General features: G+C 39.4%; 1 protein-coding gene across 2 annotated transcripts in view; it reads right to left on the bottom strand.

Annotated features, from left to right (window-relative positions):
* LOC150090971 (zinc finger CCCH domain-containing protein 10-like) overlaps positions 1-26,285 on the bottom strand; it is a 1,521,236-nt gene that overhangs the window by 303,731 nt on the left and 1,191,220 nt on the right. For both annotated transcript variants that reach the window (XM_090373667.1, XM_090373676.1), the window contains one exon: positions 25,091-25,264. In XM_090373667.1, coding sequence (XP_090229793.1) covers positions 25,091-25,264 — 174 coding nt within the window. The remainder of the gene's footprint in view (positions 1-25,090; positions 25,265-26,285) is intronic.

The raw sequence follows: 26,285 nt of genomic DNA, 5'->3' as shown, positions 1-26,285 counted from the left end.
GCTAGATTATTTTGTAATAAGTGGAGTGAGAGGAAAGTGGAGGAGAAATTGTTGAAGATAAACATAAAAAAGGCACCCAGGATAACTGGATAGATCCCATAAAAAATGGGATCTATCCAGTTATATTAAAGGAGGCAACAAAGGAAGTAAGCAATCCATTAGCCATAATTATGAGAGCTTCCTTGGACTCAGGGGAGGTACCCACAGACTGGAGATGTGAAAATGTAACCCCAATTCACAAAGGAGGATCAAAAGGACCTGGGGGTAATTGTGCAGGCAGATATGAAGTTCTCTGAGCAGTGCAGATGGGCTGCAAGAGTAGCTCATGGTGTCTTATCAATGATATACAGGAATTTTTCTAGAAGGGATAGGGAGGTGATTATTCCCTTGTATAAGGCAATGGTCAGGCCACACCTTGAGTACTGTATACAGGTCTGGAGGCCTCATTTCAAGAAAGATGTAGAGCTGCTGGAACGAGCAGGGCAAAAAGGTTAGTGAACGGAACGAAGGGTTGCTCATACGAAGAAAAGCTTAAGTTTTGCAAATTACAGTGTCTGGACACTAGGCACCGGCGAGGTGATCTGATAGAGGTGTACAAAGCCTTGAATGGTTTGAGCATGCTCAATGCTCATGGGACACTGCCTCTTGCTCAGAATAATCACCTGAGAGGGCATAAATTCTAATTGAGGAAGGACGGATGTAGGATAGATGTGCGGAAATTTGCCTTTAGCCAGCAGATAGTTGGTTGGTGGAACAGACTTCCATCCCTTGTTGTGGAAGTTGATAGCCTAAATAAATTTAAGGCTCAGCTGGACAGGTATTTCGAACGAACGGAGGGGTGAAGTGGAAATGTTTTTTTTTTTTTTTTTTTTGGCTGATGCTGCATAAGCTTGCTTTCTTGCATCATATGCCTCCTACTAATGCTAATTAATGCGACCCATTATTAAATGTAATATTGTTAGTCATTGTTGATCTCACTTGTTAATTAGACACTAGCACCCCAACACTTAAACAAGCAAGATGTTTCTCTGTTCCTGAGAGTACGAGCAGTGGCTGTTTATAAATGTCACACGAAGAACGCAAACTGATATACATGTACCATTTATATTTTAACCCATAGTATATTGTTGCATCTTCACTATATACTTTCAGTATATAGTGAAGATGAAGATAAGTCATCCCTCATATTCATTTAGTGTAATATGTGTTTATGTTTAATAAATCATGTTTTGTTTGTTTACTCCTGCCTCTTGACCATTCTCTCTAGTTACAATGAATAAGTTATTGTAAAAGAACCATTGTTAAGCGGCACTCTTGAATCTCATTATAAAGAAAGATTTTTGAGTGAGTACACAAAGCCTCTCTATATCGCAAGTTTGCCCATAATGCCCAGGGGTAGATCTTGAGGATAAGAGATTTTGTCCTAACTAAATCGCTAGCCGATCATACGAAACCCAGGCCTCCTGGAATGCTAATGTTAGTGATGAGTTTGTCCGGAAACCATTTTATACACTTTGAATGTCGAGTAATAGCATGAGTTTAGTATCTTAATTATTCTGGGATGAAATTTTCCGAAGCACACTATAAGGGGAAAGCCTGTGGAACACTCTAAAATTGGAAACCCCAAGACTCCTAAGGACTTCCGTCCAATCTCCATAGGATGCACATTATTAAAGATATTTGAAAAACTCATACACCCAGTGATTATTCAACACTGTTTTTCTCACCGACTATCCTACCTCCACACAGTCCTGCACCACAGGTCCACAACCTCTAATCTCCTCGATACTCTCTTCAGAGCACAAAAAAATTTGAATGACAGAGCCCAACTAGACATAATCTTCTTCGATATCAAATCTGCCTTCGATACTATCTCCATTCCCACTCTTATAGGCATCTTAATAGAATATTTCAAAGTATCTAACCAAATTGTCAGCATTCTGAAGTCCTTACTACAGCAGTGTCACTTAACTATAGCCAATGGAACTCACCAGAAAACAACCTATGCAACAAGGGGTGTACCTCAAGGTGGAGTGATGTCGATGATCCTCTCTGCAATCCTACTTGAACCATTCCTCGCAAAAAATCCAAATTTTAGCTCCTTCACTGATGATCTAAAATTCTTTATCAATTCAAAAGACCCCAAACAGATACAATAAATTAATAATGAAACCTCCAAGCAAATTCATCAGTTAATTGACATTTTACAGCAAGCTGGACTCCAACTAAACAATGCCAAGTCAGCCCACATGACAATCAAGAAGAGGAAGGTCAAGAATGACATTCGAGTTCAGTTAATGGTGAGACAGTCCCCAAAGTTTCATCTCACACTGACCTGGGACTAACGTGGGATGAAGACTTAAATTTCAAGGAGCACTTCCTAAAGGTAAAGAAGAAGACCTATGCTGCTTTCTGAGCTATCCACCAGGAGTTCGCAGGCTTTCAACAACACCAAACTGACTGGACAATACATTAATAGATGTGTCACACCTATACCAGTATATGCCTCAGAAATCTGATCCTCTGCAGCTACCCCTCTATGTAACAAATTTCTGTCAATGGAATATTGGATTCTGCGGTGGCTGAACTGTCTGGGAGGGAACCCATTTACCATCTAGAAATCGATTCTCCTAGTCAATCTAGGCATGACCTCCTAGAAGCTCACTGTCTTAAAAAAAAAAATCTGTTAACACTCACCAAGATGCTAACTTGCCAGATTGATGCCCCATCAATAGATGTCATTGCGCTAGCAATAGGAAGAAATAGAAGCCATCAAACTTGGAGTCCCTAAAAGGAAGTCCAAGTTTGATGGCTCCCCCCCCATCAGCAACCCAAATCGACCGACGAACACTCCCATTCATCTTTCGTGCAATATTATTAAATTTAATTCAGAAAAGTAAATTTTACTATTACTGCAGGGAGGTCAAAACATCGCTAGCATCATGTACATATTCAGCTACATGATGTACGATGATATAGCGTATTCTCCTTAAAAAGGCATTGAGCTTCTTGAAAGGGTTCAAAGATGGGCAACCTCGTATGGTGAGATCCATTGCAGGAAGTTTTCTTTTAGCCAACAAGTTGTTGACTAATGGAACTAGTTGTGGCTGACAGTTTGAAAAAATTCAGAAGTCAACTGGATAGTTACCTACATGAGGAAGGAATTGCCTAATTTCTATTTTCTTATGCACTTATGTTTTTTTTTTTTTTTTGGCCAAGGCAGCAAAAAACTTGTAGCCTCCTTGCCCTACTTAGCTAAAATAATACTAACCACAATAATCATGAATCTTTACGTCTTTAATTCGTACAGACACCAACAAATTGAAAGGCTACTCCTGTAACTAGTACTCCCCCACATTAAAAAAAAAGGACCGAGGGCCACAACTTTTTGGCTAGCAAAGCTTGCAGAACAGAAATCATCAGAAGAACTCGAAACTCCAAGTCTTTGCATGTGAAGTGTGAATTAAATCTGAATTTTGCGCATTATGCCCAGATACACCTGTCTGGTGGTTTCAAATCTCTGACAACTACTTTAACAGCAATATACAACATTCAACAAACTGTATCAAATGTTTTTTTCAATATGAAACTAAAATCTATGCATAAAATCCAATTAATGTCCACCATCAAATATTTGCAGTCTACAACACATATGCACTGAAATATTTTCATGCCTATCTGCCATAACACAGTGAAGAGCTGCTATCTTTATCAATTATTCCCAATTATAAATATATCATCAAAGAGTAATAAATTGTAACTTTTTTTTAAAGTTTAATTATTAGTCATTTTAAAAACATCGAGCTGCTGACTACATTTCTAGTCAGCAAACTTCGTTATCATCTGTAATGTAATCTGCACGCAGGCTCTTCAAGTAAGGGAAGTTTGATACTTTACACATGGGGTTCGGTAGCGCGCTTCTGACTGAAAACAACCTAGGTTCGAATCCCGCTGGACGAGTTTCCAGAGGTTTTTTCTTTCAGTACCAAGTTAGTCGATCTTGGGCTGAGTCCTGTGAGAGGGGCGTTTTCTCCCCTCACCAACCAAAATCGGGCGATATGCACACACAAATACAGACCCGAACACTCCTCACTCACCCTCCATGCAATAATGGTAGTTTTAATTCAGAAAATTAAATTTTACTATTATTGCAGGGAGGTGAAAACACACCCTATATTATCACTAACATCATGTAGCGATAATATAGGGGTTTTTTTTCTTAATTAACTCCCTTGGCACTTAATGAATTTATTCAACCCCGAATTTTATTTTTATTTTTTATTGCATTACACGTAATTGAAAATATTTCTTTAATTTTTGATGGAACATCATTTCATTGGATATTAAATCCAGGAAATCATTCAAATTGGCAAATTATTATCTAGGGAAGCCTTAGTAATAGTATTCGCCATATTGTACATACATACATCATATTACATCTCTGGCAAAAAAAAAAAAAAAAAAAAAACGGAAGGTAGACGTAAGATTAATTCCAAACCGACCGATGAATAAAGACACGAAATTAAAACTAACAATGTTAGTTTTAATTAACAAAATTAAATTATATTATTATTGCAGGAAGTTGAAAAGTAACCTTATCCCGGTGAAAATAATAGTTGAATTATTTTATATATTTAGTTGAAAATAAGGTTAAAGATTTTTTTAAATTCAGAACTACAAATTCTTTAAACAAGAGAATTTGTTATTTCATACTGATAATATTGAAGGGCCTCGGAAAACATTCTCACTATCTTCCTGTTACTTTCGGCTCTAATTGACAAAACTACGAACATTAATTAGAATTACCAACAATTCTAATAAATGTGTTCCCCTTCGAAATATTTGTGCCTTAACACACATTCGTCTCTCCCTGTTAGTAAAGTCACATTGCTCTTCATTTTAATCAACACCAGATCCATGGATGTTGTTCAATTATCGATCAGACGATCCCCCTTGGCATTTACACTGCTATTTCCCCTTTTTAGATCAAAAATTGTAATATTGAAAGGCGAATTTTTCAGAATGGTCAACAACAGAGTTTAATTTCCTCTGGGGTACCAATCACCTGGCTTCTCAATTTTCTCAAGGTGTCCGCCTCACCTACCAAAACAGGTATCTTATTTCAGTTAGTCTATCTACAATTAGTCTGTACCTCTTCCGGGAAATTTTAATTTATGGGCATTAGTTTGGGGATCATTTATATCGGAGAATTTCTGCTTCATTCATTTTACTATCCCCTCTATAAGACCTCTGCCAGATTTCTTCTAAGAAACCAAGTTCTTTCGCCCACGTATTTAGAGTTCAAGTTGCATGGTCCTATCGATTTTTCGAAAGGAAAAACAACACGGTCCTTCCTTTCACAACTTCGGCCAGTATTGTAACGCACAAATTTCGTTCTTCTGCTGTTCTTAATTAATTGCTCTAAGTGTATAAGCTATTTTGAGGTTTTTAATTCGCATATTCAAGATATTTCAATTTTGCAGGATGACCATTTTATGACTACTTTTATTTCTACTTTTTATGACTACTTCGAAGTAAGTTGGAAGCAGAGTGGACGATATCTACAGACCAGAAGATTGTGAAAAGTATGACAAGTTTCTACATGCAGATGGAATGTCTTATGGGCAACTACAATCTGATTCTATTTGATTGGAATAAGTGGGAGGGAAAATCACCATGAGGAACAAAGTATTTAAATAATACTATATGATTATTATTTGTACCAGCATGTCAGAGAAAATACTAGGGGCGAGAATAATCTTGACCTTATCATGACTCACGAATCAGATGACATCACAATACTTAAACGACAGGAACCTTGGGCAAGTAGTGATCACGCAATCGTTAGTTGAAAGATGTTTCAGTAGTTAAACGCAAAGGCACCAGATATAATTTCAGGAGAGGACTATGTCAATTTAAGGCGCTATATGGCTTCTATTAATTGGGTGGATTGCACAGGGAAAGGCGAATATATTTGAATAATGGAATACCTTTAAAGCAAAAATCACAGAAGCCACAAATGCATATATACTATTAAGAAAATATCTCTGGAGGATGCCAAAATGGAAGAACACGGAGCTGGCCAGACTAATAGAACAGAAAAAGATAGCATGGGAAAGTTACGGACCGATAAAAAGTACTGAAGCCTACAACAGCTACAAGTTCATCTGTAACAGTACCACAAATACGATCAGAGAGGCTGAGTATGAGAAAACACCGGCTAAGAGAGCTAAGAATGAGGACAAGAATTTTTCATGTATGTGAATACAAAGAAGAAAACACGAACCAGATAGAACACGTGTGTACTAAGTATAGGAAAGTCTTAAATAACCCAGGTGATGGTGCTGATGAACTTAATAGGTACTTGCCATCGGTCTTTACTCTTGATGCTGAAGAGAGGCTGTATACATTTTGAACCATATAAAATTAGTGAGTTAGATATTACTAATGTCTGTTTATTGGAAGAACTTTCGAGCAAAAAGGCAAAGTATCATCTCCCAGAGATGATGGCATACACTTTGTAATTTTGAGAAAGACGACCAGAAAGTGTACTGAATCAGTGATGTTAATTATGACAGCGTCATTAGATTTGTGAGCGGATTGGAAAAATTCCAACGTATCGCCGATACCTGAAGATAGTTCTAAGAGTAAGGCCAGATACCACAGACCAGTTAGTTTGACTTTAATTACGTTTATTAGCCCTCGGTCACAAGTTCCTACAATGCAGAGAGGCAACAGCTCCAGACAAGCCAATGGTTGCAGGTTTGTCCAAAAGGCATTCTGGACAAAGTGCCGGACCAGCGTGGCCGTGCAGAGAAGTACCATCTATACAGTACAGAAAGCATGCTGACAATGCTGAGCTTGCCCCGGGACAACTGATGCAACAGCTATAGGGGCTTACAGGAAAGCATAAAGACATGTTTAGAATACAATACAATACAATTAATAGGAAAGACAAAGTTATTGAAGCCTGTAATTTAAATTAAATACACATAACTGGCGTGACTTTCTTATCACTAAATTCTCAAGATTAGCAACTGCAGTTCAATACATAAAGACCAGAGGTACCTGATGAGGTATGTGCTCCCCTAGACATCTACACTGTAAAGTCAGGGTGAAAGGAGAGGAAGGATGTAACGTTGTGGTTATATTTACTTCGGTGGAGATTCGTTAGTATGAGTTTAACCGCTTGTGACAGGAGAGTTTGTTATGGGCTATTAAGACCGGGTTGTTGAATGGGAAGTGTCTTTAGATTAAACGGAGTCGAGTTAGTAAAGGGGCTAGTGTTGGTTTGGATCTTGCTGCTGTCCTGGGGGATTCTCCACGCTATGACTTCCCAAATTTCTGGGCAATCAAGGTCTGCGTTGTATAGTTTTGTAAAGAAAGAAAAGTTGTTGTACCAGATTGAAAGTGAGAAGTTTAGGCAGTCAACCGTGAAAGCTCGGGAAGAGACAGGTTCATAGCTAGAATTAAAGAAAGTCCATTTAAGAAACCAGTATTTAAGGAAGAGATCTTTTTGGAATTTGCGTTGGCCACACCGGTCCAGACAGGGGAAGCATAGAGAATTTTTGGTTTGATGATTTTGGAAAGAAATTTATTATAATATGGGCAGAGTGTATACGTTGAAGGTAGGGAATTATTATTAGCCATATGGTGCACCAGCAAAAAAAAAAAAAAAAAAATTCTGAATTACCCCGAGAGAGTGAGAAGTAGAATGGAATCACCTTGGAAGCTATGATTAACAATGCAGTCCAGGGATATTTAGAAAGAAATGGCATGTTGAAGTACACACAACGTAGTATAGTAAATCTTAAAGTACCGTTTGTTAATTGGTCAAATCAATATTCTAGCAAAAGCTTATTTTTCCGGTACTTACCTTAAGTAGTACCGATAGAAGGTAAGTACCGGAAAAGTAAGATTTTGCTAGAATATTGGGAGATATTCTAGCAAAATTAAGATTGGGAGAAAATCACGTTCAACTAATCTAATAAGCTATTAAGACAGTCACTCATGTGCTGAATGTAGGGAGCAATTTCGAATTAGTTTTATTTGGATTTTAGCAAAGTATTTGTTGGCATTACTGATAAGATTCTAAGGCAGACTGCAGGGCAGAAAGCACAGGTTTGTGCTCAATGGATATTCTTCAGATGGGTGTAATGTTAAAAGTAGAATCCACCAAGTACAACAGTAGTCAGAAACAATAGTGGTCCAAGGTTTCTGGACCACTCTTATTCCTGATTTTCATAAATGACATCGAAGAAGGGATAAAGGGCGTGATGTCAAAATTTGCAGCCGACGTAAAAATTGGGATAGTCGTTAATGACCAGTGCAAAGAAGCACTCTTTCAAGATGACTTGAACAGGCATCAACAATGGTCAGAAAAGTGGTAGCCATGTTTCAATGCAGCAAAATGGAAAGTTTCATACTTGGGAATTGCAACCCGAAAATAAATTATACACTTGGTGGGTTTGAATTAAAAACTCAGGAGGAAAATATAATCTAGAATTTACGTTACGGGCAGACATTGAATTTATTGAGCAGCAGTGTAAAGGACACTATGTGCAGAGAGCCCATAGTGTCCTATTGATGATTTATCGAACACTATCCTGTAGAAATAGGGACTTCATAATCCGACTGTATAAGGCAATTGTAACACTGCGTCCAAGTATAGAGGCCTCAACTTAAAAAAAAACAACTTCTTGAAAGGGTCGAAAGACGGGCACCTCGCATGGCGAGATCCGCAAATGGGAGAACAGTACGAGATAAGACTTCGATTGACAACCAAGCACCTTAGAGGGGACCTAATTGGGGTTTATAAGGGTCGAGAGATGTTAGTAAAATGAATGAAGGCAGAATTTTCACTGTTATAAAAATTCCCAGAACGAGGGGCCATAAATTCAAATTACATGAGGAGAGGTTTTGCTTACATTGCAGGAAGTTTTCTTGTAGCCATGGAGTTGATGACTAATGGAACAAGTTGAATCCGCAAGTATTTGAAGCTGACAGTTGGGATTTTTTCAAAAGGTCAACTGGATGGTAATCTACATGAGGAGGGAATTGCATAATTTGTATTTTCTTATGCGCTTGTCTTTTTTTTTTTTTTTTTTGGTCATGGCAGCTTCCTTGCCCTATATGGCTATAATAATACTGAACACAACAATCGGACAACTTTACGTCTCTAATTCAGACAGACTCCAACAAATTGAGAGGATACTCCTGTCCCCCCCTCATTAAATTATTAACCAAGGTAGAACAATTTCTGGCTAGCAAAGCTTACAGAACTGAAATCAGCTGCAGAACTCATCACTCCAAGTCTTTGCATGCAAAGTGTAAACTAAATTTGAATTTCGTCGCTAAATTTTGAACTAAATTTGAAGAACTGGCTACATAGACCAGACAGATGGTTTGGAATCTCTTACCACAACTGACGACTGCATTAATAGAAATTACAACATTCCGAAAACTGTATCAAATGTTATGTCAATATGCAACTAAAATCTACGCATAAAATGTTATGTTGTTCTGAAATTGAATTAAGGTCCACCATTAAATTATTTGTAGTCTACAACACTGCTATTCTCATCAATTATAAATAAATAATGTATCATTGAGGAATGCCTAATAGATTGTTACTTTTATTTGTAAAGAAATACAAATTCTGTAGAAAATTTTCTTTATGATTATTATGCAATTTAGTAATAATCGTGGAAGAATGTTTGATTTTTTTTCCTTTAAATACCGATTGTCTAATAAATAACTGCACACAGAACTGCTTACTACATTTCTAGCCGAACAACGCAAACTCCAAGAGACTTCAAGTAAGCAAAGTTTGACACTTCACACATGGGGCTCGGTAGCGTAGTGCCTTCGGCGGCAGCGCGCTTGCTGACTGAAAACAACCTGGGTTCAAATCCCGCTGGACGAGTTTCCAGAGGTTTTTTCTTTCAGTACCAAGTTAGTCGATCTTGGGCCGAGTCCTGTGAGGGGGGGTTTTTCCCCCCTCACCAACCAAAATCGGCCGATGTACACACACAAATACAGACCCGAACACCCCACCCTCCCATACAATAATGGTAGTTTTAATTCTGAAAATTAAATTTTACTATTACTGCAGGGAGGTGAAAACATACCCTATATTATCGTTAACATCATGTTAGCGATAATATAGGGTATGTTTCTTAATTAATTGCCTTGGATTTAAATTAATTTTTTTAATTTAAATCCAAAAATCCAATTTTTTAATTTAAAAATTGAATAAATTTATTCAACCCCCATTTAAATCCAAGGCGATAAATGGGGGTTGAATAAATTTATTCAATTTTTTATTTTTATTTTTTTAAAGATTCTACACCAGCATGGTTTAGAATCTTTTAATTTTCACACCTGATTGAAAATATTTATTTGCTCTTTAATGGAACATTATCGGATATTAAATCGGGAATTCATTGCAATCGGCAAGTATTTAGCTAACGAGGACTTAGTAATAATATTCGCCATATAGCACACACATATATCAAATTATATCTCTTGCAAAAAAAAGAAGTTGAGGGCTGACGGAAGGTAGAAGTAAGATTAACCCCCAAATCCAATGAAAACATATAAATACAGACAAGAACACTCGATATATCAACTCTTTAAACAGGTGCATTTGTTATTTCGTACTGACAATATTGAATGGCCCTCGGAAAACATTCTTTGTATCTTCCGGTTACTCGGCTGTAATTGACATAATAAAAATTTAAGCTGGCTTTCACAATATTGGCAGCATTAAAATCTAAAACGTTATTTGCCAGCGTCCAAAAATTCTTTCCAAAGCTAAATTTAGCCAGCCAAGTTAGTCAAACATATGTTTTCTTCAAATACAATTTGAAAATGCAACCAAATTGTGCCGGCATATTTTTCGGAGGATGAGGAAGGGAATAACACGAAAAACAAAAGAAGTAGTTTCAAAAATCATTATCAGGAAGAAACATTGTGCTGTGAAAGATTTACATATACCACTCTAATAGCTCATAATGGTTAGTTAATTTGTGTTAAGGATATGGGGCGTCAGTATATTGTGTCTGTAAATGATGTGTTAAGTGCTGCGCTGAAAGAGAAACTAGTTTTCAGGAGAAAAAACTATGTAACCCTTGACTAAGTCTAACTAACACAGCAAAGATGCGGCAGATAAGAATACCTTAGCGTTAGGAGCGCAATGACTCCCGTCTTACTGGAGCATGGTTTGTGAAGCAATGCAGTAACAGAGATTCAGGCGTTGCAAGCACCAGCGAAGAGGTCCGATGATGCTATGTTGTGACACAACGTGTTGTACCAGTGTTAACTTCGTGTTTTTCATTTTGAATACGCATAACCACACAACTCACGTAACATGGTTAATCATCCACAGCGAAACGTTTCTTCTGGTGGTAATTATGGAACTAATTTTGTTTTTTCGTTCAATTCTTTCACGTCAAACTGGTTGCATTTCCTCCATTAGATTGGTCTCCACCAGATAGCTCTAGGGAGAGTTTAAGTGGCCACTTGGTACATGCCCCTATTGCATACTTAATCACTGTAGTCAGACTGACCCATCTGTAGTTACCTACTTCAGATTTAGAGCTATTTTCATGTACTGGTGGTATGGTGGCACTTTACGAATCCAAAGGGTTCTTAGTAAAACCTATTAAGTTTTTTTAATGAACAATTTTCTATATTAAACTGTGTTTTCAGGCGGGCCGCTGGGTAATCCACCGAACCGAACCTATTAGTAACTCTAGGAGGCTTCCGGACGGACCAGCAAATGTATAATCTTGTTGTTTCTACTCTGCCAGATATTGACTAGGAGTCCGAGTAGTGTGTATGCGGGGGGGGGGGGGGTTCGAAGCCACATTATGTCAAGGAGCCGAGTGTATTCTTGCCATATGTATACATATCCAAGAATTTCATTACTTTACACAGCGCGTTCCCTCCCACACACATTTTTTTACTACTGTATACATCATGAACTGTCAAACTAACGGGAATAAACTTATCTGTGAAAAAATCTAAACTTAGCAAACACTTCATCGTTCATTTCACAAATACCAGTGGTCTCGGTTCCAATCTCAATGATGTCTATTTCCACTTACAGTCTGGCAAACCCCATGTACTAGTTCTGACAGCATCCCAATTATTCGTTGATTCAACCAGTGCCCATTTCAGTTATCCAAATTATTCGCTGTAAGATTCTTTTTTTCTTCGAAGATGGTACTTGTGCATATGTCCACTCTGATATTCCCTTTCAGAGACTTAGTAATTTGGAATAACATTTTTCAATCTTTCTCTGGCTTAAAATCTCTTTACCTCAATTAGAACTCTTTGACTTCTTCTGAAACCTCTCCAGTCCAACTTTCCTAACGGTGGGGAAATTTTCTTTGGTGATTTTAATGTTCAAAACTCCAGCTGGCTGTTTTTTCTAGTCATATTTACCCATTTTTTCTAGATGCTGAGGCTTTTGCAATTACAAATGATCTTGCACTCTTTGTTCATTTGCCTACTAGAAAATCCTTACCATACACCTAAACGCTTGATCTCTTTCTCACAAACGGTCGAGGTGAGTGGTCCTCTAGGCACCTAGGATAGTTTCTACTCCAATGGTGCTTTTGCCTTGTGGCCATTCTCAACCTTGGTATTGTTTGGTATTACAAGAATGCAAAATGGGCTACTTGTTTGGTATTACAAGAGATTGTGTTAGTGAAATTATTCTTATAGGGATATAATCCTTTATTCCACACTCCACTTTAAAATCTCATTCTTTATCCAAAACTTGGTTTTCCAATAAATGTGCTAAGGCTGTTCAAGATCAGGATGTTGCATATTGCAATTGGCTGGCATTCCAAATCTACATACATTTTCTGCATGGAGTTCATTCTGCCTACACCAAAGCTTGCAACAAATGTAGAACAGTTATAAATCAGGCCAAACTAGATTTTGAACAGGCTAGGAAAAGTAGAAAGCTTAATTTTTTTTTGTCCAAACAGTAGTCGAGAATTCTGGTATCAACTTTGGGCACCTGTACTCCCATCTGTTAAAACAAGATGGTCATATTGCTACCTAGGCTAAAGATAAAGCCAACTTACTGGCATCTTACTTGGTAAAACATTTCATATCGTTCCCAGTACACTCCACACAATGCGTGCCCTGATCTACTGTCAAGAGAATCCAGACAAATTTTGAACCATCTTGATGATATTTTCCCATTTGCTCACTTCTGCTCTGTGTCGGGTTTTTTTACTTTCTTATTCCAAAGGTGTTTTCTCTTCTGCTTGGAAATTTTCTCATATACAGCCAGTTCCTAAAACAGGTGACAAATCCCTCTCATCCAATTATCATCCTATAGCACTTACTTCTACTCTTTCTAAAGTAATGGAGAAATCAATTAACCGCCAACTCAAAGTATCTAGTGACTTTCCATCTGCTCAATGATCGCCAGTATGGATTCCGTCGGTGTCGACGATACACTGGATATTCTGGCTTATACCAATCTGTGGACAAATTCAATGGAACAGTTTGATGAAACTGAAGCAGTTATTACTCTTGACATTTCAAAAGCTTTTGATTGTGTTTGGCGTAAAGATCTTCTGAAAAAGTTTCCATCTTGCCACTGCTTTTTGTAATTGGGTATCCAGTTTTCTCTCTGAACGCTCACTGCGGGTGATGGCTCCCCGTCTCCTAACTTCTACACTAACCGGTGTTCCTCAAGGCGCTCTTCACTCTAACACACTTTTTCCGCACATCAATGACCTTCTTCCATTAAACAGAAATTCTATCCATAGTTTTGTTGATCATAACACGTTACTTTCCACCTTCTGGTTTGAGAAACCTTGTCCTGCACAAATAGCTTCAACTTCTCGAATATCCACCTCTATTTTCTATTATTTATAATCCTATTTTTTTTTTTTAAGTTATATTAAGGTATTTTAAGAATATAAGTGACTACAACATTTAAAACGGTAAAACCAAATTTACAGTGAAATTACCGGTAGTAATTTTAAATTATCGCCACTTTCATATATATATATACACACACACACACACATATATGCACAAGTTAATGTACGCAGTGTGTTACATTTCAGACGCGTTAGCAAATAGTAAATAATAATTCATAATTTATGGAAAAATATGTCACCCCATCGCCATGAAAATATAAAGCATTGAAATTTTGAAATGGATCATAGCTCCTGTTCGACATCTATTTCTGTAATGGAAGCTGGAGAGAGAACACTACGAAATTGCAAATGAATTTAGAACCATCCCTGGGGCCAACAGAATATGTACTGAAAATTTAGTAGCAATACACATTTTTCCTGTCAATTAATGCAAAAACATAGTTTCATTTATGCCGATTTTTGTAGGGGGGAGGGAGGATGGCTGGGAAATCTCAAATGGACCAAGGACCAACAGAAAACCCTAGGTTGAAAACTGGCTTCGATCCGACTTTTCGTTTTAGAATAATACGCGAAATATACTTTCATTAATATGAATAGATGGTAAAACTTTAAAACATGGCGGCGAGAAGAAGAGGAAGAATGCAGTGATTGGCAAGCCTAACCCACTATCCCCCCACGCCGCTGTTTTAAAATCGGGAACTCGCTTTCCTATTTTAAACGCGTTCGACTCTTTCAGCTGGCCGAGCGTCTTGGGCAGACTCAGGAAAGCTAAAGTACCCATCAACCTCTATAAAGTCATAGAAACCTATCTCTCACAAAGAAAAATTGTATATACAAAATTGTATATACATACAAAAAGATCGCAAGAACAGTCTTTACAGTTTTTGGGCCCAATACAGACCCTTATCCACAGGGGTCTGTATTGGGCCCACTCCTCAGGAACTTGGTATTTGACGAGTTCTTGAGAATGGACCTAGGCGCAGTGGGAGTGCAGGACTTCGCAGATGACCTGATTTTGACAGTGCAAGCAAACTCCAGAGCCCAATTGGAAATCCTAGCTAATCAGGACCTGCAGATACTCCAACAGTGGGCCAAGAAGAATTTATTAACAATTTCACTGGCAAAGACATTGTCGGCACTGCTCAAAGGAACCCTGCAACTGAGACGACTACCCCCAGATTAAGATTGATGGGCCAACTATCAAGTTTGCTAGTCAACTAAAACACTCAGGTGTCATACTAGACAATAACTTATCCTTCCAACCACATCTCAAATTCCTAAGACAAAAGATCAGAAAATACTCTGCCATGGTAGGTAGGGTCACAAGGCGAGACTGTGGTCTCTAAAACCGTACCCTAGCCTTATACTACAAGACAACCTTCCTCCCAATAATTACATACACTTCAGCAATTTGGTATGACAAAACTGCCTTGGTCGTAAATAAGAGAACCCTGGATGCAATTCAACGCGCCACCCGTGCCTGCAGAACGGTGAGTAACCCAGCGCTTCAGGTGATAGCAGCAGTACATCCTCTTGATCTTGAAATCGCAAGAACAGGACTCCTCTACTACTTATCTAAGGGAATAACCACCACTTTCTTGGAATTTACAATAGACCCAATAAACAACCATAAGGCAGAAAAGATCCGGCTTCAGTCTCACCTGCTGCAGGTGTGGCAGGACAGGTGGGCAGAAACAACCAAAGGAGCAATCACCCACAAGTTCTTACCGCAACTTGAAAAAATCTATCCAAAATCGCCGACTTGGTTCTTTCCGGGGTTGCAAACAACATACTTGCTAACTGGACACGGCCCCTTTAACGCAAAGTTAATGGACTTCGCCTTTGTAGAGAACTCATGCTGTACATGTGGAGAGATCGAAACCTGGGAACACCTCATATACGACTGTCCGCAATACGAGGATCTCAGGTGCATTCTAATCACGAGTATAAGATACCTCCCCAGAGGGCAAGAGTTTCACCTACTGGATTCAGAGGAGGAATACAGAGTCCTGACCAACTTCGCTCAAGAACTCTTCTCAAGAAGGAGAACACTATATGCAATACACCAGGAGTGAAAGACGACCAGCCGGATAACAAATCAAAACATCCTTTAGGACACACCCCGGAATGAAAATTATGTGGAAGCTACTAGCTGCCTATGTACCAACAAATATGAGACCTAAGTGAAACTGACAAATATACTGAACGAAGATAGAGAACCAAAAACAAAGACATTCAACTTGGACGGGACACTATCCCACGAGTGACTCTACTACCGGACTTATGACTACACTACGACTGATGCAGCCTCACTGCCATGTAGCCAAATGGCGATCTCTACCAGCTCCCTTGCCTGGTACCTTTTTTCCTATCCCTGGCAGGGGGGAGGAGATGGTCTTCCTGTTTCCTTCCTCCCCTTGCCGGGGCGTTCGACTCACTCTGGTGGCCGAGCGTCTTGGGCAGACTCAGGAAAGCTAAAGTACCCATCAACCTCTATAAAGTCATAGAAACCTATCTCTCACAAAGAAAAATTGAAATAAACACTCCATACAAAAAGATCGCAAGAACAGTACACAGAAGATGTCCACAGGGGTCTGTATTGGGCCCACTTCTCTGGAACTTGGTATTTGATGAGTTCTTGAGAATGGACCTAGGCGCAGTGGGGGTGCAGGCCTTCGCTGATGACCTGATTTTGACAGTGCAAGCAAACTCCAGAGCCCAGTTGGAAATCCTAGCTAATCAAGCCCTGCAGATACTCCAACAGTGGGCCAAGAAGAATTTCCTAACAATTTCACCGACAAAGACATTGTCGGCGCTGCTCAAAGGAACCCTGCAACTGAGACGACCACCCCAGATTAAGATTGATGGGACAACTATCAAGTTTGCTAGTCAACTAAAACACCTGGGTGTCATACTAGACAATAACTTATCCTTCCAACCACATCTCAAATTCCTAAGACAAAAGATCAGAAACTACTCTGCCATGGTAGCTAGGGTCACAAGGCGAGACTGGGGTCTCAAAAAACGTACCCTAGCCTTATACTACAAGACAACCTTCCTCCCAATAATTACATACGCTTCAGCAATCTGGTACGACAAAACTGCCTTGGTCGTAAATAAGAGAACCCTGGATGCAATTCAACGCACCATCCTCCTCACTACTACCCGCGCCTGCAGAACGGCGAGTAACCCAGCGCTTCAGGTGATAGCAGCAGTACTTCCACTTGATCTTGAAATCGCAAAAACAGGACTCCTCTACTACTTATCTAAGGGAATAACCACCACTTTCTTGGAATTTACAATAGACCCAACAAACAACCATAAGGCAGAAAAGATCCGGCTTCAGTCTCACCTGCTGCAGGTGTGGCAGGACAGGTGGGCAGAAACAACCAAAGAAGCAATCACCCACAAGTTCTTACCGCAACTTGAAAAAATCTATCCAAAATCGCCTACTTGGTTCTTTCCGGGGTTGCAAACAACATACTTGCTAACTGGACACGGCCTCTTTAACGCAAAGCTAATGTACTTCGCCCTTGTAGAGGACCCATGCTGTACATGTGGAGAGATCGAAACCTGGGAACACCTCATGTACGACTGTCCGCAATACGAGGATCTCAGGTGCATTCTAATCACGAGTATAAGATACCTCCCCAGAGGGCAAGAGTTTCACCTATTGGATTCAGAGGAGGAATACAGAGCCCTGACCAACTTCGCTCAAGAACTCTTCTCAAGAAGGAGAACCCTATATGCAATACACCAGGAGTGAAAGGCGACCAGCCAGATAACAAAAAAAAAACATCCTTTAGGACACACCCCAGAATGAAAATTATGTGGAAGCTACTATCTGTCTACCAAGAAACCCTGCCTATGTACCAACAAATATGAGACCTAAATGAAACTGACAAATATACTGAATGAAGATAGAGAACCAAAACAAAGACATTCAACTTGGACGGGACACTGTCCCACGAGTGACTCTACTACCGGACTTATGACTACACTACGACTGATGCAGCCTCACTGCCATGTAGCCAAATGGCGATCTCTACCAGCTCCCTTGCCTGGTACCTTTTTTTTTCCCCTATCCCTGGCAGGGGGGAGGAAATGGTCTTCCCTGTTTCCTCCCTCTCCTACCACTCCACATATTTCGCCTGGTGAGGCATGGGCATGCCTTACTGACCATCTGGGGTTGCCTTCCCTATCGACCCCATACTTCTGTCTTTCCCCCCAGTCTTCAGTCTCTTCCCCCTACTCTGACTAATACGGCAGCGTAAACCCCACATAACTAATCAAAATTAACGATTTCTAAACTGAAAACTGAACCACATTAACCCCTTCTGGCTTTTCTAAACTTAAGTGCCCCCTTTTTTTTTTTTTTTTTTTCTTTTTAGGTCCTAGCCACCGAAATCTCAGGAAATTAGGTGGCAGGACCTGCCAGAGTGCATATAAGCTACTGGGTTCCTGGTCTGCCTCCACGGGGCGTAAGTGGGGCAACGTTGGGTCCCAACTGGGGTTCAGCGGCTAAACGACCAGAAGAACAACGGTACACGACACTAAACGATCCAAGATCCACACACTTTTAAATCTCTGGCATTTACAGCGTACTGTAACACACCACAATGTAAACTACGCGGAGATGGGGGAAACCCCTGGTGCCACTTGACATTAAACACACACACACACACACACACTACCACCCCATCCCAGAGGAAATATTGAAACCATACAATAAATGCCTCAAAGAAGGCTACTTCCCGTGCAGTTGGAGGGTGGCCACGCTCCGGCTAATCTTGAAGAATCCCACGAAGAGGCAGGACCTCCCAGGGTCCTATTCCCGATAGCGCTCCTGACAGTTCTCAGCAAGCTTCTTGAACATCTCCTGCGAAACAGGATAGAGAAGCACTATAGAAACGCAGGCCTAGAGTCACCCAAACAATTTGGATTTCGAAAAGGATACTCCACCACCGATGCCCTACGCAGCATCATCAACGCTGCAACAGAAACAGACCGCAAATACTTTCTTGCCATCGCGGTTGACTTTGCCGGGGCGTTTGACACCCTCTGGTGGCCAAGCGTCCTCAGCAGGCTCCGTGAGGCCAAACTCCCAAGTAATCTATACAACTGTATCAGCAATTACCTGTGCGACAGGTCAGTAAAAGTCACTGCTCCTTACTGTACAATAACCAGACACATCTACAGAGGATGCCCACAGGGCTCCGTCCTGGGGCCCACTGCTCTGAAACGTGGTCCTGGATGGATTCCTCAACCTCGGAAATGCAGCCTCCCAAGCGTATGCGGATGACCTTGTCCTGACACTGGCAGAAAACTCCAGGGCACAGCTGGAAAACACAGCAAACCGGGCGCTCGCCACTCTACAACAATGGGCTGACGAAAATAGCCTGAAGATATCATCCACTAAGACAAGTTCCATCCTACTTCGGGGAACCCTGGACACTAGGAGACCCCCCCCCCAAATAAAAGTACAAGGAACCACCGTCAAGCTGACCACAGAAATGAAATTTCTCGGGGTTGTCCTTAATAGAAACCTATCTTTCACTCCCCACCTTAACTATCTCAGAAATAAAATCAGAAATTACTCGTCACTATTTGCAAGAATCACCCGCAAGGACTGGGGCATAAAGAAGAAAACTCTTGCTCTTTTTCACAAAACTGTGTTCCTACCAGTCATCCTCTATGCCTCGGGTGTGTGGTACAAGAAAGCAACCACTGCAACTAATAAAAGAAAACTAGAAAGCATACAGAGGTACATCTTGCTGACTATCTCACGAGCTTGTAACACAGTGAGTACACACGCACTTCAGGTGCTCACGGGTGCCCTCCCCCCTGGACCTGGAAGTGGACACCTCTACAGCTTTTCCAGAGGCATACCGAATACCTGCCTAAATTTCACATTAAATGAGCCAGCGAACCGAAAATAGAGAAAAGAAGACTAACTGTACATCTCCAACAAACCTGGCAAACACGGTGGCAAAACTCAACAAAAGGGCAAATAACGCGAAAATTCCTCCCAACTGTCTCGGCCGTATACCCAAAATACCCAAGCTGGCTCTCCCCAGGATTGCTGGCCACGTACCTCCTAACGGGCCACGGCGCCATCAGATTCGAACTGATGACCTTTGGACTGAGAAACGGTGCCCTCTGTCATTGTGGCTTAGTGGAAACATGGGAGCATTTAATGTATCACTGCAATCTTTATGAAGACCTCCGATGCCGACTAATTACAGAATTACATTATGTACCAGACAATCAAGAGGAACGCTTACTGGAGGAGGAGCACAGCTACAAAGCACTGGCAAACTTTGCACAAGATCTTTTTGGCAGAAGGCATACTCTTCCGCCCCCACAGCCACAATAGCGATTCTCAGGCCTACAATATATGACTTTGCAAACAACCATATAAGGAGCACGGACAGTCACCATCAAGACAACCCACAAAGGGATTGGATCCCAGGAAGAAACAACAAATGACTATGACTCCAGACAGAGACATAAGTAACCACAGAGTGGACTAAATACCCACAACTACAGACCTGACTAAGGCACCTTGTCCTGCTGCCAAGTGACAACCACAGACAGGAACCTACATCCGGATTGGACAACTAGGACCCAACCAAAGACCTGACTCAAGCAGACATGCAGCTGCCAGGCCATACGGCGACCTGTGCTGGCTCCCTTGCTGGGCACACTTCCCTCCCTCCCCTGGCAGAGGGGGGAAGGCGACAGCCTTCTCGTTGCCTCCCCCCTGCCATCCCACATCTTTCTCTCTGGTGGGGCATGGACATGCCTCACTGGCACATGCTGGGGTCGTCTACTCTATTGACCCCAGTCTTTCCTAGCTATTCCCCCCCTAGCCTTCATTCTCCTCCCCTCTCTATCTCTATGCTAGCGCAAGACCCACACCAAAATTCTAGCTTCTTTAAATTATTTCGCCCTCTCCTCGGCCATTAAATTTTCAAACCGAACCCCTTCAAAACGGGAAACATGTATGTGATCAACATACAACGTGCAAAAAAATTTTTTTTTTTTTTTTTTTTTAGGTCCTTGCCATTGAAATCTCAGGAAATTAGGTGGCAGGACCTGCCAGAGTGCATATAAGCTACTGGGTTCCTAGTCTGCCTCCACGGGGCGTTAGTGGGGCAACGTTGGGCCCCAATTGGGGTTTAGCGGCTAAACGACCAGAAGAACAACGATACATGACACTAAACGATCCAAGACCCACATATTTTTAAATCTCTGGCATTTACAGCGTACTGTAACACACCACAATGTAAACTACGCGGAGATGGGGAAACCCCTGGTGCCGCTTGACCCTAAACACACTTACACTTTCCTATTTTAAAACAGCGGGAAAGGTGGGAGAGGATAAACACTCTAAGACTGAGGCAGCCTGGAGGGGGAACCCTATTCTGAAATTCAGCCAAATGGATTTCTGTCGTGGGGATGGGAAAGGCTATGATTGATCTGAAAATATGATATCGATTGAACGTTTTCTTATTAAGTAATATCTATACTTCCGATAATATACTTCCATTACAAGTGAAGGAACGTACGCAGTGCATTTCATTTCAGGCCCGTTCTATTTTTTTTTTTTTTATCACTATTTATATAAATTTTTCTTTTTCTATCATTAACTGAAGTGAAAAGTAAATAGAGTTATCTTATTATCAATTTATTATTAAGATTATAACTTTATAGAACACTTAATGAAACTCTATAGTTTTACTCTCGAAACGTAGCCATTCACTTTGATTAAAACTTGTGTAATATTTATCGTTCTTTTCCTTTCTCGCTTTATATGTGTATCTCTTCAGAGCGTTCATGAGTTTCACATAAAAATACGCACGTCTAAAGCTAATCATGAATTTCTTTTCTTTTTTTCCATACAATTTTGTATGGAAAAAATATAATTACCACATTTATATCTTCCAGAATTTAATGAAATTTTGTATTTTGGCTTGTTAAAAATATTTCTCGGGATATTCCAAATTTCATTAAAATCTGACCAATAGAAATATAGCAATTAATTTTCTTTTTTCCATATAAATTGTATGTAAAAGAGAAATTTATATATTAAATGTAGTTTTAATGCAATATTGTGCTTTCGACAGTCTACGCATGATTCGCGTGTAAGATATAAAAAGAAAGAGAAAATAGAAAAAAAGTCATTTCTGCTTGCACTTTGCCATTAGTTTGCACAATTTTATCAGCCCTTTAGAATATTTCCTTGTTTAATTGGATTTTCCCGAATTAGCTTTTACAATTGTACCTTAGTTCTCGATAATATCGGTTTCAATAGAAATTGTGTAGGATGTGAGAATGGCATCCTTTCATCGAAAGGATACAAAGGCAACAGTCGAAAATAAAGTGAGATGAATGAAGAGCAACACGAAAAAAAAAAAGAAAACCAGCATTTTAATTTTAATAATGGAACTGTCGGGGAACGGGTGAGAAGAGTAGATCAGAAATATATATAAACATAGGAAAAAAAATTAAAACTGCGTGCTTCTTCTCAGTGACACAACAAAAACACATAGGAGGAACAGAAAATTCTGGATTTTAAATTATCACGATTCATCTTGGCAATTTAAAGCATATTTATAGCAATTATACAGTTGTTTAGTTCATGAGAAGAAATTTACTATTCTGATGCTCTTCTTAGGAAGACCAGATCATGAAAAAAAAAAAAAAACCCTAAGAAGGTTACTGACACATAATTTGAGCAAGGCAGAAACTACTGAAGAGGGCCAAGTTTTTCTCTAATTACTACTACAAGCAGCATCGAAGAATGAGAAAAACATAACTGCCTTTCTTACGGGTAGATTTTTTAGAAACTACGCATGTCTGATTAATTTATGCTTTGGGGGGGGGAATCAATCAGTAGTCGGATAACTAATTACTCCACATTTAATCGTCGAGGTCGCACAGATTCTTGTGGAGTGGCTGGAGTCCACAGATGCAAATGACCATAAAAATCATTTCTATTATCATATTTTTTTAGCTTTCTTTTCTATCGACACTACTGCCCATTGGCACTTTAAAATACGCAGGTATTTCAGGGGCAAGGAAATGAAGTCGTTAACCACAGATTGATATCCTTCCTTGAAATATTTATACAATCGGAAAATTGTAACTTAATAAATACTGATAGTTGTCATATCTTTATCAGTATCCGCACCACAAAAGTAAGTAAGACTTCAATCTGTTTCCAATGCTGAAGAAATGAATGTTTGAGGAAGTTAGTCGGTCAACGACCGATTAACTGGTTAATTTATTAAAATAAAATAAAATTTTATTTTAACCAGTTAGTCGGTCGTCGCAAGAAACGTTGATGTTTTGAACAACTCATCAGTGCACTTTATCAAAAAATTCTCAACTTTCATCACTATACATAATCCAATATGGATAGGGAAGGACGTTACGTGGTTTTTATCCATTTACTCAATATACATTGAGTTACCAGAAACGTTACTCAATGTATATAGAGTAACGTTTCTGGTATCTTGCCCGATACCTATCTCCCAACAGCAAGATACCTGAAACGTTACTCAATGTATATTAGTTTAGGTAACTTATACGTGGTATAAGAGTGGTAATTAAGATATATTATAATTTAAATATACATAATCCATTTTGCTGGTTAAAACATTCAGTTTTTTTAACCTTCATCCAAATTAATAGATTATATAAAAACATACAGCAAACCTCGACACAAAGAGCTGAATCAAAATTTTCAAATCAATTTTTGAAATGGAACGTTTTAGAATTACATGTAATACATTATTAGTTACCGTATTTATTCGAATACCACATGCAGAGTAAGAAGCACAATCCATTTTTTGAACTACGTGTTCCTTTTTAGATTGATTGAGAGGCATTTCTTTGTGGATTAGATCCACTCGTAATATACCAATAAAATTAACTTGTCCTTCTTATAACAGAAAGCAATTTTACAGTACAAGGTAACTTCTCTTTGACGCTAATTCCTGTGATCATATCTTTTTTGCTTTCTTTTCTGTCTACAATATTGTCTGACACTTTGAAATATGCAGCTATTTCAGCCTAATTTTCATTCTGTGATAGGACATATGAACACGAATTCTGAAATTGTATAATACTCCAGAAAACTGAACAACGACTGGTACATGTCAAACTGTAAAAAGCTTTACACCCTCGAAAACATCAACACTTTCTTCTCATCTGCGATTTAACTTTCATGCATGTTTTACTGCTCTCAGAGGAACTATCCCTGATTTCTTCGGTTTCTTTCAAGGCCATCAGTTTTCCCTCACAGCAAAATAATGCAATTACTTCGTCACAGCCATTATTTATTTAGTGAACGGAGACACTGATATCCATGTGGGATGTTTGTTGATACGGTGGGATCACTATATTACCATAAAATTAAAGGTAATTATACCTTTTAGTTTATTAATATAGCTATTAGTTGCGGTATCAGCATCAATTTCCGATCACAAGCAACTGAGAGTCCCCTTTTATTCACTAACTGTCTAATCTCATTCGAGTATCTCACATTGAGAAACATATATGCTTGTAGTTGTATTTTGACGTAATGCGTTCCCCTGAAATTTGCAAGCTGTGTGCGATGAAGATTCAGGGAACAACCCATGCGAAGAAACCGCATCTGCTCCTGAGACCATTAATTAAGCCCCCAGGTGAACATGACCTTTATGAAATTCCTCCAGCTGTAGAAGGGATTTTAAACCACACTTTCCCAAAAGGTTGATCTGCATTTCCAATCTGCAGGACATAAAAATACTGTAGAAGAATGCAAAGTGTGAGAACCAAATCATTCTCACAATCTACAACCAAGCGAGAACTAACGCCATTGGTTGTGGTTGTGTTCCAAACGTATTGCCCAAGTGCCTTTTTGATTTCTTAAATGTATTGATACTCTTAAGTTCAAGCATGGTATTAGACGTGCACCAGGGATTTTAATGTTAAAATTTTAAGGGAGAAAAAAAGTCCACGTGGTATTCGAAAAAATTCGACAATTTCTTACGGTCAACTATTCATAAACTGTATGAACTATCCTGACGTTCTAAAATATTTCAAATTAATAATGAAGTGTTATGTCACATATATCAACATCAATAACCAAGTTGACTGAAAACAAGGGTCTATTGTAACCTCCATACCTAGCTTTCTCATCGACGACAGGTGTGACACTTCCGGATCGCGATCCATATATCCTCTCTCTCTCTCCATAATAGGGTTCCTCGTATGACGACGACAACGGATATCCGGGAAAAGACCGCTGATGTTCAAATCGTCTCTCAGGGGATGATAGATACCTCGAGTCGTAGATTTTCCTATTCGCGATAGGTTAGGTTGCTTTCATATTTCTGTTGTACAGTTTGGCACACTTACCTTAACATTTATGCAGGCATGCACACAATACACATCAGAACATTAAAACACATCACGGACGACGATGAAAAATGTTATACACACATGAAAAACATGAATTTTATATTTACAACTCAAAGACATTTCAAAAGTTTATAAGAGGATAGTAAAAATAGCACTTGATATGCATATACTTAGTAAAACTTATACTTAGTTTTTGGAAATCATAATCTAATCTTGAGATCAGATTCAATTGACCCTTTCCCCACTAGCCTACGGAATATTTTCCATCCAGAAGCAGCCGCAAATTCAGAAGACATGTGCTGCTTTGTCATCTCCCTAAGTCATCTAGTTGGGGCCATAAAGTCTGCTGGCGTTGTAATCCCTGGTCGACCTTGCACTGCTATTCAGAAGACTTTTGTTTTTACAATCTGGATATCATGTTTAGGCTGACATTAGTTATCTTTGCTACCTCTATCATACGGCATCTCTGTGCTACTAAATGTTACTCAGACTACTAGATGTCCGTGTGCAACTCTATTTAAAACCTCACATATTTACATATCAGAAAGACGTACACATGTGCTCCATATCAGTTTCGGCTTAAAACGGGTGCGTGGGCAAAATCAACTATACTTCAACTTTTTACAAACTTAAACTTCAACAAATCTTAAGGGAAGCGAAAAGATCACATTAAGTCTTTTGTTCTGTCAGAATCAGCGGAAAGTAAAGTCAGAACTAAAAGGGGAAATCCAATCTAATGATATGTTTATGTTAATTGAAACAAGCACTGAGAGGTCAAACTTAAATAACGCAATATTTAACATGTAAAGGGTCGCATTAACTCTAAATGAAAAACAGATGATATGAGTGACGGTTGACAGTGTTTAGATAACTCTTGTAAGTTGGCTGAGGCGTTCCAACTAAAATAACCATGCACGGGAGAGAACTGTTAAGATAAGTTTGTTTATTGTATGTGCTAAG

The sequence above is a fragment of the Mastigoproctus giganteus genome, chromosome 1, assembly GCF_048544385.1.
Source record: "Mastigoproctus giganteus isolate SK-2022 chromosome 1, ASM4854438v1, whole genome shotgun sequence".
NCBI lineage: Eukaryota > Metazoa > Arthropoda > Arachnida > Uropygi > Thelyphonidae > Mastigoproctus > Mastigoproctus giganteus.
The sequence above is the reverse complement of the archived record's forward strand: the minus strand, read 5'-3'. Positions and strand labels throughout refer to the sequence as shown.